Source organism: Oryzias latipes, chromosome 13 (genome assembly GCF_002234675.1).
Source record: "Oryzias latipes chromosome 13, ASM223467v1".
Lineage (NCBI taxonomy): Eukaryota > Metazoa > Chordata > Actinopteri > Beloniformes > Adrianichthyidae > Oryzias > Oryzias latipes.
In genome coordinates, this window is record NC_019871.2 from 31,019,409 (window position 1) to 31,037,827 (window position 18,419).

At 45.6% G+C, this 18,419-nt stretch overlaps 1 protein-coding gene across 1 annotated transcript; it reads left to right on the forward strand.

Moving 5' to 3' along the window:
• Window positions 1-128: 128 nt before the first annotated feature.
• On the forward strand, window positions 129-17,214 carry adamts8 (ADAM metallopeptidase with thrombospondin type 1 motif 8). Its single transcript, XM_023961706.1, has 9 exons — window positions 129-1,369; window positions 2,750-2,989; window positions 7,567-7,699; window positions 7,799-7,966; window positions 8,510-8,802; window positions 10,549-10,735; window positions 11,223-11,395; window positions 11,501-11,676; window positions 14,027-17,214. The coding sequence occupies exons 1-9, from the start codon at window positions 749-751 to the stop codon at window positions 14,769-14,771; spliced, it is 2,736 nt and encodes a 911-aa protein (XP_023817474.1). The 5' UTR covers window positions 129-748; the 3' UTR covers window positions 14,772-17,214.
• Window positions 17,215-18,419: the final 1,205 nt, after the last annotated feature.

The following is an 18,419-nucleotide window of genomic DNA, read 5'->3' on the forward strand; positions in this document are numbered from 1 at the left end:
CCTGCGCACGCGCAGCGAAGCACGTTCTAACGTGCATATGTTTGTTTGTGTGTTTATCAGACACGTAAACACTGTCATGTATGCTCTGCTGAGACCATTGAATCTGTTTGTGTGCGTGTGGGGTGTGTGTGTTTGGAGGGGGGGGGGGGGGGTCAGAGGGTCTCTGTGTCTCGAGGATCTTGAGGGTCCTTTTTAAAATAACCCACGCGGGATAGTGGCATGCTTCTGTCACACCGCCCAAATGAGGGGTGTGTGTGTGATGAGGGTGGGGGGCGTGTGTGTGTGTGTGTGTGTGTGTGTAGGGGGTCAGAGGGTCTCTGTGTCTCGAGGATCTTGAGGGTCCTTTTTAAAATAACCCACGCGGGATAGTGGCATGCTTCTGTCACACCGCCCAAATGAGGGGTGTGTGTGTGATGAGGGTGGGGGGCGTGTGTGTGTGTGTGTGTGTGTAGGGGGGCGCTCTGATTGGACCCGTTCACTGCTGGAGTTTCTCGTGAAGTTGGAGTGGGAGGAGAGTTTCCAGCAGCGAGGATGTCAAAAATAATGCGCGCGTGTCCAGAAGAGGAGAAAGTATAAATACTCGGCTCGGCGCGAGCGCAGACAGACAGAGCGAGAGAGAGAGAGAGAGAGAGAGAGAGGGAGGGAGACAGAGCCTGACGAGGAATCAGATCCACAAACCGGACAGTCCGAGGAAGACGCCCCTCTGACGCACATCTGTACATTTATTTCCATTTGCGGCTTCCCGAAGATGTTGCACGCATCCACGTGCGCGGTACTACTGTTGCTGTGCTTTGTGAGCGCGGCGCGCGCCTCTTCTTTTGAGTCTGAGGATGTTGTTCCTGTCCGGATCCACGCGCGGAGGAAGCGCAGCGTGGAACTGCCGGTGTTCGCGCTCCGGGCGTTCGGGGAGGAGCTGCTTCTGAAGCTGGTCCCGGACGCCCGCTTCATGGCGCCCTCCTTCTTCATCCGCAGCATCCGAGCCGGGGACGGCGGCGTTCTGAACCGGACCCAGGAGGCGGGGGGATCTCTCCGGGGCTGCTTTTACTCTGGAACCGTGGGTCAGGACCTGGACTCGGTCGTGGCGGTCAGCCTGTGCTCCGGCATCTCCGGCTCCTTTATCACAGACGGGAAACAGTTTTTCATCCAACCCAAACGTGACGGCGGTCTCCCGCTGCTGGATTCCACGGAGCAGCCGCATCTCATCAGGAGAACGGCGTTCAGCGGGGGCCGCGCGGAAACTTTTACGCACGGCGCAGGTGGCGCAGGGAGCGCGGGGCGTGGCAGGCGCTTCGTGTCCGCGCCGCGGTTTATAGAGACGTTAGCGGTGGCGGATCTGAGCATGAGCCGCTTCTACGGGGAGGACATCAAGGTCAGGCCACGCGAGCACACAAACACTGCATCTGAAGCGCGCGCGCGCCCTTACACTTTTGACTTCCTCGCTTTGCCCCTCAGACCTAAGACAGGACAGTAAATCCAGCTGCGTTGGATGGCTGTTTTGGCTGTACAGATGTGTTAAGGGCGCGTGTGTGTGTGTTTGGGGGGGGGGGGGGGGATTGCTGGGAGGGGGGGCTTTTTCCACAGGAAAGACACAGATCACTCCGAAGAAATGTCAAAAATGTAGACGCACATTCCTCTGAGCTGTGTCAGCCCCGACACCCCCACCAGATTTATGAAGTCTGATCCTGCTACTGCACATGTGCAGAGCCGCCCCCCAACAATGGTACCCCCTCCACACACACACACACCACACACACACCAAGCGGAGGGAACACATCACATAAACTACAACCATTCTGGATTTTCTCTAGAAGTCCTTCAGGCTTAATGTTTGTCTGTGATAAGGCACACAGACACACACTCTCACACACACACACACACAGTCAAACACAGTAACACACTCACAGTCACACATACTGTCACACACAGTCACACACACAGTCACAAACACTCAGTCATACACACAGTCACACACACACAGTCACACACACACACAAGCAGTCACACAAAGTAACACACACAGTCACTCACAGTCACACACACAGTCACACACAGTCAAACACAAATTCACACACAGTTACACACACAGTTACACACACAGTCACACACACAGTCACACACACAGTCACACACAGTCACACACACAGTCACACACAGTCACACACACAGTCGCACACACAGTTGCACACAGTCGCACACAGTCACACACAGTCACACACAGTGTCATACACAGTCACACACACAGTCACACACAGTCACACACAGTCACACACACAGTCACACACAGGCACAAACACACACAAACACACACACACTCTCCACGGGCGCCCCTCCTTTAACCAGCTGGAAAAGCTTTAGTTTAGGGAGAAAAAGGATAAGGAAGGTGAAGTAATCAACTTCTTCAACACGGTGGCCTGGAGACAGAGGACCAGGCTCTGACATGTAGCTGGCAGTTGTTCAAATCAAGGAGTCAGCTGATGTGGTGAGGTTGGGTGAATGGATAAAAGGCCACAATACAAACCCCCAAATGCACCTTGTCTGCAGCATCTGCCTCAGTGCCGTTGGGCAGTCAGAGAAGGTCGTCGGCTTACCTCAGGTGGAACCAGGGGCCGTGTGAATCACTGTTGGTTGTCTCCATCCAGTTTGTTCTGCTTCTTCCAACTTACAAAAGCCTGAAATGTTAGGACTTATGTAACACATGGCAGATCTTTTCAGCCTCCGTGAACTGACCCACGTCTGCCTGTCTCTACAGCATTACATCCTGACACTTATGGCAGTAACCGCACAGCTCTACAAGCATCCCAGCATCAAAAACTCTGTGAATCTGGTGGTGGTGCAGATGCTGGTGGTGGAGGACGACCAGGTGGGGCCGCAGGTCTCCAGCAACGGAGGCATGACTCTACGCAACTTCTGTTCCTGGCAGCAGCTCTTCAACTCACCGAGTCAGAGGGACCCGGGACACTACGACACCGCCGTGCTCTTCACCAGAGAGGTGAGGCCCACACTTGGACCTGTGTCTGAGAGAACTGTGGCCCACCAATGCGGTCCTGTTCAGATCCGAAGGGGTTCTTTTCTCAGCTGACAGAAGACTTGAGAGCACAGACCCTTCTATATTCAGCAGCCATCACAGACAATCTTGATACAACCTGATTGAACAGAGGCAGCTGATTAAAACCACAGAATGACATTGTTTACTGGAGGTGTTATCGGTGGGGTCCACTGTTGTCCTAACGTACTACTGAGAGACGTGATAATAAGATGTCATCTGATTCATTATGTCTGAACCCGAATCTATACTGGTCCGTCTGTGGTGCATTTCTGTTGAGGTGAGGAATCTGTGTCACCACCGTCAGTAAATTTACCCTCCGCCCCCCGCCCCCCGGAGGAGTGGTTTGTCCTGTCACCCCTGTGTCGGGTAGCTCGTCCCACTCTCTTCGCTCATGCAACTCTAAAACGGTCAAACCCCATGCCCTCGCCTTCCAAACCGAGTCCTTGTAAAGTATGTCTGGTGACATTAATGATCTTATGTTTCTGAACCTCCACAATTCAACTTTCGTCATCTGCTGCAGTGTTATCTGTGGTGTTAATGTTCGTTAGAACATCATCGTAAATATGAAATTAAGTCTTAAAGTTTGATTTTGAAAGGTCGACAGAAGTTTTTATTTTGAAACCGGGACCTGTTTTGGTTCCCGGCTTTTTGCCGCGAAATTTAAACGGAGTGGCGATAGAACTCCTGCGTGAAGCTTGGGTTCCGGTGCGGAGGCCATGTAAACAATCTGATCAATGAACGATCCAGTTTTTTGTGTCAACCCAACAGAGACACACCGCAGACGGACCAGTGGAAATACGTCGTTAGTCCCAACTGCCCTGACAGGTGGAGGCGGGCTGCCTTTGGGAAAACATTTGGGAAAACCTGCTCAAGAAACGCAGCTGGCCTGCGTGCAGTATCAAGGTCACTGCTTGATGAGCCCATAGAGGGAAAATGTTCATGCTGTTGTGTCAATTTTGGGGACTTCTCAAGCCTCCACATGGCTTCATGATTCTGTGTTTGAACCATTGGAAAAAGGTACAACTCAATGTTGGCCTGAGGAGAACCAAAAAGATATCTGGAGAAACTTAACTCCTGAGAACTCTGGCATGAGGAGATGAAAGCCAAAACATTTGTTTCATGCAAAGCCAAAACGAGAATTTGGCATTCTGCACAGCTCTAGTGTCCACTACTTACAGGATTCTAGTGATAAAAAAACAGTTCTACAGTCACACCAAGCTTCCAAACACTAGCAGGGGTTCTCAGTGTCTTCGTCACAGTACGTCCCACTATTGTTGTTGTTGGAGATTTATACAAATGTCTCTGCTTGAGGATGTCTTAAACACACTGGAAGACCATCTCAAACCCATCGTGATCACGAAAGAGCCTCTAAAGACCAAACCTCTCTTTTTCAAGAGTGCTTGGCATGACTGAGCCCAACAACGGTCCTAGGTAAAATACCAATATGCAATCAGGCAAATGCTTTTACAACAATTCCACGGAGTAAATTCAAATGCTGTTTAAATTGGATTTAAACAGAGCTGGAACACTCACATCAGCTGTAACCCTTGTGCTATCCTCGGCACGTTAACATTGTGTGTGGGGTCATCTAGACCCACTAGACAGTGCTCTGAACCTTTTTTCTTCAATGATTTGTGATCTTCACTGGTGTCCATGGATGACATGAAATCGTTCCACCTTTATCCACCTTTGTCATGGTAGGGAGCACACGTCAATGGAGGGGGGGGTCATCAAAGATAGCACAGGGGTTAAAATGAAAGTAAAGTCAGTGCAGAGACCCGCAGCAGACGATGAAGGAAACTCCTGAGAACAAAGACAGAACTGTTTGTCCGGAATTCGCTGAAGGTTTGTATGAAGATATGAAGGAGCCAGACTGCAAACACATTTGTCAATAAACACGTACCAGCATGTTTTTCTATGTTTTTGCAGCCGTCCGTGTGTTTGGTGTCTAGAGTTAGTGATAAAAGAGGCATGATAGGTTTAAACAGTTCCAGAGCAGCACCAGTATTCATATCTACCAGATCCCAAATGTCAGGACGGAAAAAAATGTTGCTAAGATTAGAAAAACACAACCAGACAATTTTAGGTCTCAGCTTCCTTCTGAATAGTTCAACATAGACTTTCCTCAGTTACAACACTGGTTCTCAGATGGGGTTAATCCTTCTTTGACCAATTAATCAATATTTGCTTAGATTCAGTTGCATTCATAAAGAGATCTAGCTGTGAAAGAGGAAGCGCGTTTGCTCACATGACAGCTTTTGCTTCATCTTCCTGTCTGCTTGCACGAAGGCTTTTATTACCGTCCCGTATTTCTTCACCAAAATTACCTTTCAACCTTTTGGGAAACACCAATGAAGTGTGATTGGAGATGAAACTTGGTGCTAAATTGTGCTCATCCTTCAGCAGCCCTTTCAAATACCCACTTTGCATTTTAAGCCTCTATCATAACGCTGTCTGTTGCTTAGCAAAGAACTTTTCTTTGAAGCTCCCATCCTGATACCTGCTGGGCGATAAAGTGGTAGATTGTTTGGAGAAAACAGATTGGACTGATGGAATGGTTGTAATCTTTTCCAAGCTGTGGAACGTCAATACAGAGTAAACAAACTGCTCTTTATGGAGAGGAAATTGGCTCACGAGTCCTCAGGGTCTGAGCTTTGATTGGCTCTCTGTGGTATTTGGCTTCCATGTTCCATCTGGAATCAAAAGGCTGACAGGGTGTCAGCGGACGCCGTGTCAGGTGAGGGATTCCTGTATGATTCATTTTTATAGCCCAGTGTGCAGCTGGCCTGATGACAGGCTTTATGCTGCATGACATCAGTTTGTGAGTCACATCCCAGACAGAGACAAGACGAAGCCTTTGAATCGTCTTCTATCTTCAAACCACTTTGGTTTTTCCATTTTGCTCTAAAACCCAGTGAGCCTCCTCATGGAAGAGTTAACTTTAGTGCCACCACAAATCAGCCCCCTCCATGATTAAGAAAGCAGCCCAGGTTGGAACCCGCACACCCTGTAGTGAATCAAAGCGATCGTTGGACACGTTATTGCGCAGAATGGAAACCTTCTTTCTTTGGTCTTCCTGTGGCCATGTAAGACGTTTGTCTGAGTTAGATTCCCTACATCTGCGCTGCGTTTGCTTCCATGTGTGGGGGCCGTTGTTGTGGAACAAGGTGTCCAAACACACACTCAGCTCGGTCCAAGCAGAGGCTCCATGTCCAGATGTCTTTTGCATCACAGTTCTAGTGTTTGTAGAGAACGTTGAGGCGAAACTACAAGGGCAGCAGTTTTCCTCAAACGGGACCACATAGCCTGTAAAGTACATTCCTAACCATCCCACATCAAATACAACAGTTTGTTATTCATAGAAACTGTTTTTTAACCCAACAAAAAAATCTAACTCAGACTCTTCTACAGAATATAAAAGACAAAAGAAACAGAATATTTCAGCCAGTCTTCAATGCATGATAACAAAAATCACTCAATCATTCAAAACATTGCTCCAAATATTTCCCAGCACCAGATTAGCTAAACTAAATCAAATTGAACATAAGTGGAACCACTTTAGTGTGGCATCCTAGATTCTTCTTTGGGCTTGTTTGGACCCTCTCACAACATTGTTCTTATATTATGTATTATTACATAATCAACGTTTTGGACCCACTTTGACTTCATTTCTCTTTGAGTTTAGAAATGAACGGATTGTGTACTATGAAACTTCCACTCAATCAAAACCACTGAATGCATGTGAGAACTGGACTGAGTGACCCCCCCACCCACACACAGACACACACAGACACACACACACACACACACACACAAATCAAGAAGCCAGAATCCCGTAGACTTCTAGAGAGAATCAATCAGCTGTTCCTCAGTCATTCTGTTGGACAGAAGAACCGTTCTGGATCTGATTCCTTTCTCAACTTTTTCTTTCTGATGCTTATTTTCACAATATTTTTCTGTAGCACAAGTTATTCAAGTTTCTCCCAAGCCCGTTTTTAAGTGGTAGCAGTGTGGCCTTCCAACAAGCTCACTCCTGATTGGCGAGAATGGTTGCCATAGAAATGTTAACTCAGACTGACTCTGACCAATCACTGCTTACTAACATCGTCTGGTTCCAAGTTGGCAGCGGCTGTATCACGAAAAAAAGGTGACTGAATTGCCTTCATGTGGTTGGAGCTGGAATAAACCATTTTCAATGAGTCCCACTCACTTGGTCCAGTTCTAGTTTCCAATCAGTGGTCAAAACCGAGAAGTTTTCTCATGGATTTTTGCTGTCCTGCAGAGAGGCGGCCCTAACTCCTCATTCATGTTGGTGCTGCATTCCTTGGCTGACTGTCATTCAGAGAAGATGCTGACTCTTACAGACTGTCCCATGAAGAGGCTTGTTCAAGTCGATACACATTTTTGGTCTTCAACAGCCCACTTGCCATTTTCATATCTGGCAGCCAGATTCATTCCTCTAGAAATGCAAACCCCTGTAGATCGTGGCAAATGTCTCTGTCCTGTGTTTGGTCCTGCAGGACATCTGTGGACAGAAGGACTGCAAGACACTCGGTGTGGCTGACGTGGGAACGATGTGCGATCCCAAGAGAAGCTGTTCTGTTATCGAGGACAACGGCCTTCAAGCTGCCTTTACAGCGGCGCACGAGCTTGGTCCGTCCACACTCGCAATCATTCTTCATGACTATTATGTTTTGTGTTTTTCACGAGCAAACCTTTGAACTCCTGCTATATGCCCCTCACCCACTGCAGGCCATGTGTTGAGTATGCCCCATGATGACTCAAAGACATGCAAGAGGCTGTTTGGGGATCTTGGAGGGCATTACTTGATGGCTCCTCTGTTTGTCAGCCTGAACAAAAGCGCTCCCTGGTCGCCCTGCAGTGCCCTGTACATCACAGAGTTTTTTGACAACGGACACGGTGAGTCTCTGTTGGGAGTCTGCTTCCTCCAAATTACAGGCTGACTCAGATGTGTGAATAACAAGATTTTTCCTGACGGAAGGCGCTGCTGCTCCCCTTTAATTAATTATGGGTTAGAACTGTCTGGTTCATGATTTCCACATCCTGTCCTCCACCCTCCACTGCATCCAGTTTGCCTTTCTATGAGGTGCATCTCGCAGTGTTTGCTCGATGGATCGCTGGGCCTTCCTTTCCCCTGAGTCATTCAGCTTGCATTCTTCCCTGCTCTCCACCTCTGCTGCCAAATGCAACAGTTGGCGTGGAAGAGCTTGTTCTCTGTCTGCAGAGGAGCGTGTCCCATGAAAGCTCATGTGTTGGGGAATGTTCATTCTGTTGTGCTGATGTAATTGTTGTCAGTTCCAGACAAAGACACACTGAGCTCAAGAGCCATGAGCTCCTCCAAAAAAGCCTGCACCAGATCACATCAGACAGATTGCCTGTATATTGCAGACGGAGCAACACAAAAACAAGCTTTGACACTGTCTGTGTGGCCTGGACCCACAGGGGACTGTCTGCTGGACGTTCCTGAAACTGCCATGCCCCTGCTGCAGGAACTGCCTGGCGCCAGGTACAGCCTGGACCAACAGTGCCAGCAGATCTTCGGAGAGGAGTTCGTCCACTGCCCCAACAGCTCGCTCAGCGATCCCTGCAGTCAGCTGTGGTGCCAAGAGGTCGGCACGTCGCAGTGCTCCACCCAGAACGGCAGCTTGGCCTGGGCTGACGGTACGCCTTGCAGCCCCGACAGGTCGTGCCTTCACGGAGTCTGCATGTCCACGCAGGAAGTGATGCAGCCGCTGGTAATGCTGTGTGGGGGTGTGGGCTTTATGTCACCATAGTAACACAGACTGATGAGAAACACAGTTTAAAAATGCTAACGTGAAACGAACGTGTCATTCATCTTGGAAAGAGAGACTGCAACATTTCCTGAGGAAATAATTTGATTGTTGCAATATTGAAAACTGCTTTTCATGACAGATGGAAGTCTGGATAAAAGAACTACACTTCATCTTTAAGAATTGGTTTCATAAAAAGCCAGAAAAAAAGTTGTGTGTGAGAAAAAAACAGATTTTTTTCTCTGTTTCTTAAAAACTCTTGGAATGAAACTGTAAGGCTGCTAAATTTGACTTTCAAAACAAAGTTATGAGAAAAAAAAACCCTATTTCAAAAAGAGCCGTGGTTAAAGAATCAAATGAAATATAAACTCTTTATATGAATGTTCTGTAACCTAATGCTCTCCCTGCATTTCAAAGCTCAAAACGTAAAGTCTTGATTCAAAACATTGTTGAAACAGATACTTATGAAAGCGAGGGACAGGTTAAAGCAGCCGTTTACCCAAACTGATTTTGATATAGAGAAATATGTACAAAAATCTTTAAACATTTTAAACTTTTTTAGACAGCTATAGAGTCCATAGAGTATGGCGGTCCTGAAGTGTCAATCACATCAAATACACACCACACAGAGAGGGACCCCGGGGTGGGGGGCTCTACAGCTAGACAGTGGTGGGGCCCGCCGCACTGGAGACCTCCTATTTTACCTACAGCACACACACAGCACACCCACACCACCATACATGGGTGGGGTCAGGGAGGGGCGGCCGGTCTTCACCCGCCTGGTCCTCTCAGGGCGGCCAGGCTTGTGGGTATCCTGTTGGCTGTAGTGGTGGTCGGGCGTGCGGCGCTGGGGTCGATTGGTCGGAGGGGCAACGGGGGGTGGGAGGTGGGGGGGGGGGGGGCAACCAGAAGATTGTCTGTGTGTGTGCGTGCGAGAGTGCATGGGTGGGGACAGTTGGGGAATCTTGATCCCGTTGAGCAGAGTAATTAGGATTTCCTCTGTTTGATTTTAGGCATCGTTCTGTTTTTGTTGTCATGGACACAAAGGTGCAGACCAGAATCCAAAAAACACTTTACAAGTGTCTTTGGTAAAAACCTTGGAATTAAAAGTTACCTGACGGTCTGCATGTGTTATCGTTGCATTGGGGTCGTCCAAACACACTTTTCTCTGTTGTTTTGGAGTATTAAGGCTCTGTGCAGCCCTGAGTGGAAATCCATGAGTGGAAAGGAAAAGCTTTATGGGCAGATTACAGCCATTTTGGAATTTAGTGCGTTTAACAGCAGCTGTGTTTTTTTCTGATTTATTTAGAGAGCTCTTAAACATCTTAGTGTTTTCCCTGGTGCTGGACACATCTGGTTTTGAATCCACGTTGGCAGCAGGCATGTTTGCGGGGCCAGAATCGTAAAACTACTGGCGAGGACACTAACAAACACACTGGCTTCTCGTCTGGACCAAACATAGCTGCAGCTTCGCAGGTTCCAGTTCTGGCAAGTGACGCACGGGGCAGGAATGTGGGCGGGGGCGGACAGCAGACGCGTGCCACCCTTCAACACAAATTTAGTCCTGGAACTTGCGGTGGTGACATACTGTGTAGTTTTAAACCCAGAAGCCCAGCCAGCGGTTTCGGCCGCACCGCTGAGGCTGTCTTTGGCTCTGAGCCCTAACCAACTGCCCCGGATGCCTCCGGCTTTTTCTGGCTCTGACCACAGATCCTTGTGGACGGCAGCTGGGGAGCGTGGGGACCGTGGCAGCAGTGCTCCAGGACATGTGGAGGTGGGGTGGAGTTCTCCCACAGGGAGTGCACTGATCCAGAGCCTCAGAATGGGGGAAAGTACTGTGAAGGACAGAGGGTTCGGTACCAGTCCTGCAACACGCTGCCGTGTGCCAACGATAAAGGTGAGAAACCACCGACAGTCATAGAATAATTCCCTACGAGTAACTCAAAGTTGAGTCTGGCTGCTGTAGCTACAACTCAAGCTCATATTAGGACTTTTCTACCACTGGGCTTGACAGTCAACGGGTTCCTTTTGTCTTTAATTGCTCTTGAAGCCAAAAATGGAACCAGGTATTGAGAACATCACGAGTTCAGCCTCATCTGTTAACTGCTGACCCCGGTTCTACAAAGATTATGTCTTCAATTGTCAGCCTGAAAAAATTTCTTCAATATAAAACCACAACAGAACTCAAATTACAAACAACAACAAATTGGAGCTAACCAAATTTCAGGAATATTTTTATTTCAGTTCTTCATTGACAGTTCATTCTAAAGATGCACAAAGTTCTTCTACAAAAAAGTAGTCTGACCACAATGTGATGTTGAGTAATATCACTACATCTCTAATAAGCATTATTTTTAAAAGAAATTTCTGTCATCAATCGATAGGTAAAAGTTTTAGGGAGGAGCAGTGTGAGAAGTACAACAGCCCCAACTACCTGGACCACAACGGATTTGTGAAACAGTGGATACCAAAATATGCCGGAGTTTCCCCCAGAGACCGCTGTAAGCTGTTCTGCAGGGCGCGAGGCAGCAGTGAATTTCAAGTCTTTCAGTCCAGGGTACAGATCCGTCTGTGGACACGCATCACAGCCACAAAGACATGCAGCAAAGTTTCACTTGTGTGTTTCAGACATGGGACTAATGGGTAAATTCTTCCACTGTAGGTGATTGACGGGACAACCTGTGGCCCCGACACCACTTCGGTGTGTGTTCAAGGCCAGTGTGTGAAAGCTGGCTGCGACCAGGTGATCGGGTCTCAGAAGAGGATGGACAAGTGTGGAGTTTGTGGAGGAAGTGGTCTCAGCTGCAGGAAGATCACAGGCTCCTACAACAAAGCCGTGTAAGATCTGTTCTGGAGCAGACTCTGATGGAAGAGCTCAGAGGAACTTGGTGTTATTAGTGTAACAGTGAATCTTGATGTCTTTGGTTTCTGCTTTGGTGAACCATGCCAATTGGTCATCTGCTTAAGCTATGGTGGATAGGAGGTTTACCCTGGTGGCACAGAGGAAGTGCTGTGCATATACTGCTTCCCCAGATGATCAAGAAAGTTTTCAAATATTTTATCTTTAGACCTATAACACCGGAGTTTTAGCTTCAATGTTGCTGTTCTTTCGACCTCCTAAACCCTTCAACTGTTGACGCAATTAATGTAATTCCAGCTGATTTTGAGAAAAGCCACTAACACTTTACGCTTGTAAAGTTTGGTGCAAAGCCACTTTGGTCCATGTCAGAATCAGCGTATTCACACTGATCAGTCAAACAGCATGTCAAAAGAAGATGTCGCAGGCGTCATCTACAGTTTTAAAGGGTTCATTTAATCCTGTAACAACACTTCTTGGGAATAATTTAACTAATGCAGAACAGGCACAGAACAGGTGTCGAAAATGAACCAAAGTAGCTTTTTAGAGGCCATAACTTCTGAAAATCACAAGAAATCCTGTGACAGCCAGTTTTCCTCTTGTCTTTGGTCACTGTGTCCTACATGTCAGTAAACAAACAAACAAACAAACAAACTACGGTAACTAACTAACAAACAAAAAAAAGGTAATTTTAAGTGGCTGTCAATCGCTGAATTTCAGCCGAAGACCTGTTTGGCATAACTAGCTGTGTGATGGTTTGTCATGTTGGGGGGTTGGTGAAGGACCCAAATGCAGAGACGGGAAGCAGGCGGTTCCAAAAACAAGGGGTTAAATGAGATACAAAAGGCGCTGCCGTACAGAAAACCAACTGACGGGGTTCACAGAGAAACAGGGCAGCAGACAGTATGGACCAGCACAAGAGGAAGGAAGTGACAAGACAAATATACTGACAGGACTGACGAGACACAGGGGCAAATGATCAGGGGAGAATGGGACAAGGGAAGCCAAACTCCAACTAGAAACAGCCTCGTGAAACCTTCAAAATAAGACCGGAAGTTGAATTCAAGGAAAACAGAACCCAAACCACAACATGGTTGTGCTTTTGGATTTGTTAAAGGCAGAGAGAGAATAAATATGGCATTAATTGTGTCTTTCTATTTTCCTATTTTCTTGAAAGATAAGTTTGTGCCTAGGACTTTTCTCTCCTTCTGGGTGCGCTCCTCTTCTCCATCTCTCCTATGCCCTTTTTAATCCTCAAGCGCTGGCTTCTGCTGCTAACCACCTCCTGCACCTGGACATTGATGCCTCTTTTGAGGGTATTATTGACTGTCAGTGCAGATAATTGACAGGTTCACCACCCTTCCAGCTTTCTAGTTCTTTCTCCACTGCTTCCTGCTGACTCAGGTGTCTCTTCATTCTGATTGAGCAAACACACCTGATCCAGGTAATCAGCAGCACAAAGTGCAGGAAGAATTGGAAAACAGGTTGGTAGATGTTGAGGACAGAGTTGGGCAGCCCTGAGACACAGAGTGGAGTATCTGTCCTTGTGTCACAGAGAAGAATGCCCACTTTGTGCATAATAGTAGTCATACCGTATGCTAGAGCTGCAGCCGATGTCATTTGTTCAAGAAACCTATTTCTGATTTCATGTGCATATTCTCATTTACATACTGCTGTTTGTGTCGGTTATCGTTGCGTGTTTAGTCTTAGAAAAACAACCGTAAATCCTAATTATGTGCCTTGGCAGTTTTTATGCGTTTTAATTGGGATCCTAGGACAGCTTGATCACCATAAAAACAGCTGCAATTATAAAAAAGGGCTAATGGAGCTTTAACGGGACCTTTTTAAATTGTTTTTTGGCACTAAATTGCAGTTCACCTTTTGCTGTCTTGCTGTTTTGCTTAGTTTTTTTTTTAAATCTTACTTTGCACGTTTTCTTTTTTAAAAGCACACTGTGTTCTGCATCCTGATTGGTTGTAGATTTTATTTCCTTTATAAGATATGTTCAGTTTTACAAAATTGACATAAATCTTAGATTGCAAACAGATCTTTGTTCTCATTCTATAATTGTGGAACAGGACTTCAGCAAGACAGAAAAGAGTGAAAATGTTCATGTCTGTCTGAGAAAAGTGTATAAAGTGTGTAGGGGGGGATTTGTACGCCCTTGATACATCTGTAAACCTACTTGGCAGATTTCACCTATCGCGGGTTATATTTAGAGTGCAACCCCACGATAAACGAGGGATTACTGTACGTATATGTAAAACTGTCAGACACTTTGCAACACCTGTATTAACCCTTAACTAATTTGGCCTCTGTCCCTTCTGACAGCTACGGGTACAGCGACATCGTCACCATTCCTTATGGCGCCACCAACATTGACATTAAACAGCGCAGCCACAGGGGGATAAAACATGATGGGAACTACCTGGCAGTGAAGAGGGAGAATGGGGAATTCATTCTCAACGGGAACTTCTCAGTGACAACGGTGGAGCAGGATATTCCTGTGCTGGGTGCAGTGCTAAAGTACAGTGGCTCCTCCACCAGCCTGGAGAGGATCCAGAGCTTCAGACAGCTGAAAGAGCCCATCACGATCCAAGTGCTGGCTACTGCTGGAGATGCCAACCCACCCAAGATTAAATACACCTTTTTCATCCCAAAGGAGACAATGTTCAACAAATCCAAAGAGAAAAAGGACTTGTACTCATCTCTGCTCATAGAGAGTGTCTTTGATGTGCCCACCTGGGTGCCAGGAGAGTGGTCTGAGTGCTCCAAGAGCTGTGGTTCTGGATGGTCCAGGAGGAGTGTTGAATGCAGAGATGGGGAAGGACTCCTCTCCTTTCAGTGCGACAAAGACCACCGGCCCACAGACATCAGGCCCTGTGGGGATCTGCCATGCCCATTATGGCAGATGGGGCCTTGGTCTGCCTGCTCACAAACTTGCGGCCGAGGCGAGCGTCGGCGCAGCGTCCTGTGCATAGACTACACCGGAAAAACTGTTGACCCAGAGCTATGTGACCCAAACAAAATCCCAGAGCCCATCTCGGGAGAATGTAGTACCCATGAGTGCTTTTGAAGAAGGTTAAACAAGTCTTTTGTCTGAGTGCACGTCAGCCATGGACAGATTATTGAGTTGGCAATCCAGGAACAGGTGGGGGAGCACACATACGTCCGCACTAGCTTGATGCATTTCAGAACAGATCTACATCCACACTACATCACTTGCAGCACCTACCGCGACTGGGCAAACAATGGCTTCTTTTATAAACGGAAAGAGACCCAGGTGCGCCTTCAGGTGTTTCTTGATGCAAGATATCCTGGTTTTGCTGTTTAAAGGTCAAAGTTACTGGACAAAATACTCTTCCCTTTAACCACTTAACACACTGACATTCTTTTGACTACTGTAACTTTCCAACTGTTTTTGTAATTTATGTAATTCCAGCAGATTCTGAAGTGGAGAAAAGCAGCCTTGCGTTGATACACAACACTTTACATTAGTCAAATGCTAACAAAGTCAACATGAATCCTGATTTTGACTTTTATTTAAAGCAATTTGTTGCATATGGGTACAATCAGGGTCAGAATCAGCTGATTCATGTTGATCACGGGAACGATCAAGGAGTTACAGTATGTCAAAAAGCCTGTCATTTAAGACATCGTCAGTGTTCAAAGGTTCAGTACATCATCTTTGATTTGTTCCAAACTGCCAAAAAAGCAAAAAATACATTTTGGCTCATTTTTAGACCCAGTTCTGTTAATTACTGGGATGTACTGGTAACTGCTAGCCAGATGCTCATGTGAGTAGCAATTGTGTTACCAATGTTTTAACTGCACAACAGCAAATATAAAGGCCAACAAACTTAGTTAAACTATAAGTTGATATTCACATACTACTCATATTGTGTAAATAATGGAAAAATCAGTAAAAGTGCATGACATTTGTAATAGTCTCCAGTTTGACCCCCAAAACCAAAACCAAAACTATAACTTCAGATGTGAAACAAAGACTAATATATTCCAAACAGATTTGCTTGTGAGGGGTTTGGTGGCCATGAAAGACACAGGGGTCCCTTAAAAGAGATGTGGTGTAGATGTTAGTAGTAGTTAACATGGCAGCAATCAGGCTGGTTTTCAAACATTAAATTGTTTAAGTCCAAAAGCCTTTCCAAGATAGCAGATTTCTGCTATGACAACAGAATAAATATGGTCACTTGCAGTTATTTAACCACTATTGATGTTAGAAAGCATTGGAATCTACCTCAGGGTTTACGTGTGATATTTTGTAGAGATGCTTGGTAACGGTCTGGCGGGGCTTTCTCCAGAATAAGGCATATTTTTAGGCTTGCTCAGAAAGAAGCTAAAATACTGATTTATAGCTTGACCTTTGGGTCTGCAGGGTCCATAACTTTGGTATGAAACCTGCTGTCAAAGGCCATCATGGTCTGAATGGACCTCCAAAAACTTTATAAAGCTTTTGTTCACCTGTGGTACATGTAGGTAAACCCACATGAGGCTGAGAGCTTGTCAGCCTTCAGACATTTGATCCTGTGTCAGTGATGTGTTATTACACGATTGTACTCATCTTCATGCAATGTATTACATCTATCTAGAAAAGGAAGAACATGTTGTAAACATTGAGGACTCTAGAGTGTCCTTACAAGCTTTACTCCTATCCTTCCAAACTTATCATTTTGCCCACAGATGGAAGAGCATCTGTTTGTGTCTGTGTTTCAGAGGACAACCACGATTCCAGAGAACGCTGGGTTTCCTGTTCAGACCAGTTTTATTCACTAGTTTGCATATTGTATTTGGGTGCGTTTCTTGCAGGTAACCGTCCCCACAGAGAACTGAAGTGCAGAGCATGAAATGGTTCTCCACTTTGATCCAGCAAGAGTCGATGCCAGTTGGAACCAATCTGGAGAGCTGGGAATGTTAGGTGTTGAATAGTTTAAAAAAATTGTGCCTAGTCAGGCTCCGGCTCCAAAAAAGCACTGGAATGAGCTAAATGAAACTGCTCACAGTGGAGAAACTCTGGCCCTTAGAGATTAGTGACAGAAAATCACACATGAAGTGTTGACTCCTGAACTATCAGACAGATCAGTTGTGCAAATGTTCTTTAGAGCAGCCTTTAATATATTTGAGTAATTGAAGTGTGATAGAGTATACCATTTTTTTAAATTTCAGACCTATTATTTGTATTTTGTTTATAGGCACTCACAGCTGTTGTATGATTTGTGTGTGTATATTAGACATGTTTATTCTTTTGATAAAGTTGCAGTAAAATGTAATATAAAATGATCCACTAATATTCCTTCAGTGAAGGAAAGTACCATTTTAGTGACAGCTTAAAAAAGCTATTTATTTTTGTAAAGTTTGTAATTTTGTCTTGTAATTAACATTGCAGGTGCTGTTGTATTTGTAAAAATGCCAGTTAAACACATTTGTGTCTGTAAATGACTCTTTTTTGAGTGTAAGTGAAACTGCGGCACAAATGCACATATAAAATGGTTTCAAAACTACACAGTCTGATTTTTTTTTAAATCTTAGTTTCATGGTAATTGTTTGCTCACCAGTCCTATTTATAAGAGTTCTGTGAGTAAGATCATAAAGTCACATTTATAAGCACTTATGTCATAAAGACAGTATTACTCTCTAAATGTGACACTTCATTTTGAATAAATCCCCTTACAATATTGAACTTTTCAGACTAAATAAAATGATATCTGACCATTTAAAGATATTTTTCTTCTAGAAAAGAGGAATAACAATTAGAGAAAAAAAGGAAGTTGCAATTTAGAACTACAGAAAAAAAAACATTTTCTATCACTTCTTTTTCTTTTTCTGCATAAAGACATAAATTAATTAACAAAAAACTTGGTCAGTCCTTTAAGCCCATGGTCTCTGCTGGAGCATCGGCCTGTTTCACAAATATCATCTGGAGGCTACCACAGCAGCAGCTACAACAAATATCTGTAATAGCTCAACCTCAGGCTTTTCTGCTAAACTCTGATGCTTGGTTTTGTTTTCCTTTACTCTGGAAAAGAGGCGCTGCTATGCAGACATTTTTTCAACAGCACAGAAAATGAAGTACTGAGCCAAGTTAACTGTGCCAATTTCCATTGTGTCCCATTATCTCATGTCAATTCCTATAGTATCCTCAGACTTACTGAAACATGTTACCAAAGAGTTACAGGCGACTTTCAGATGAGTGTCATGGTGTGAGGAGTGATTACCTGAGGAAAAGTTAAGCTCATTAAAAATGCACACCCTGTGATATATTCAGTTGTGGTAAACATACCACCAGCCAACTACTAGTCTTCTGGAGTATTCCTGACCTAGTATTCTATGGCAGAAACATTTTTTACTTTTTGCACTTGAGTTGAAGAGGGAGCCGGTTTAGCTCGTGCTGGTTTGCGGTGCCTTCCGTCCGTGAAACCAGGGTTCGACTCCGGGCTGCTCCCTGTTCCCTTCTCTACTTCTGTGCCTGTCCCAAGCCCGGTTGCTTTGAGAGGGTTGCGTCAGGAAGGGCATCCGGTGTAAAACATTGCCAAGTGCCCGGTTGCTTTGAGAGGGTTGCGTCAGGAAGGGCATCCGGTGTAAAACATTGCCAAGTTTACCGTGCGACTCGTTCGCTGTGGCGACCCCTGATGGGAAAAGCTGAAAGGGAAACAACAAGCACTTGAGTTGAAGAGAAGTTCTGATAAATCTCAGTTGTAAATCTCAA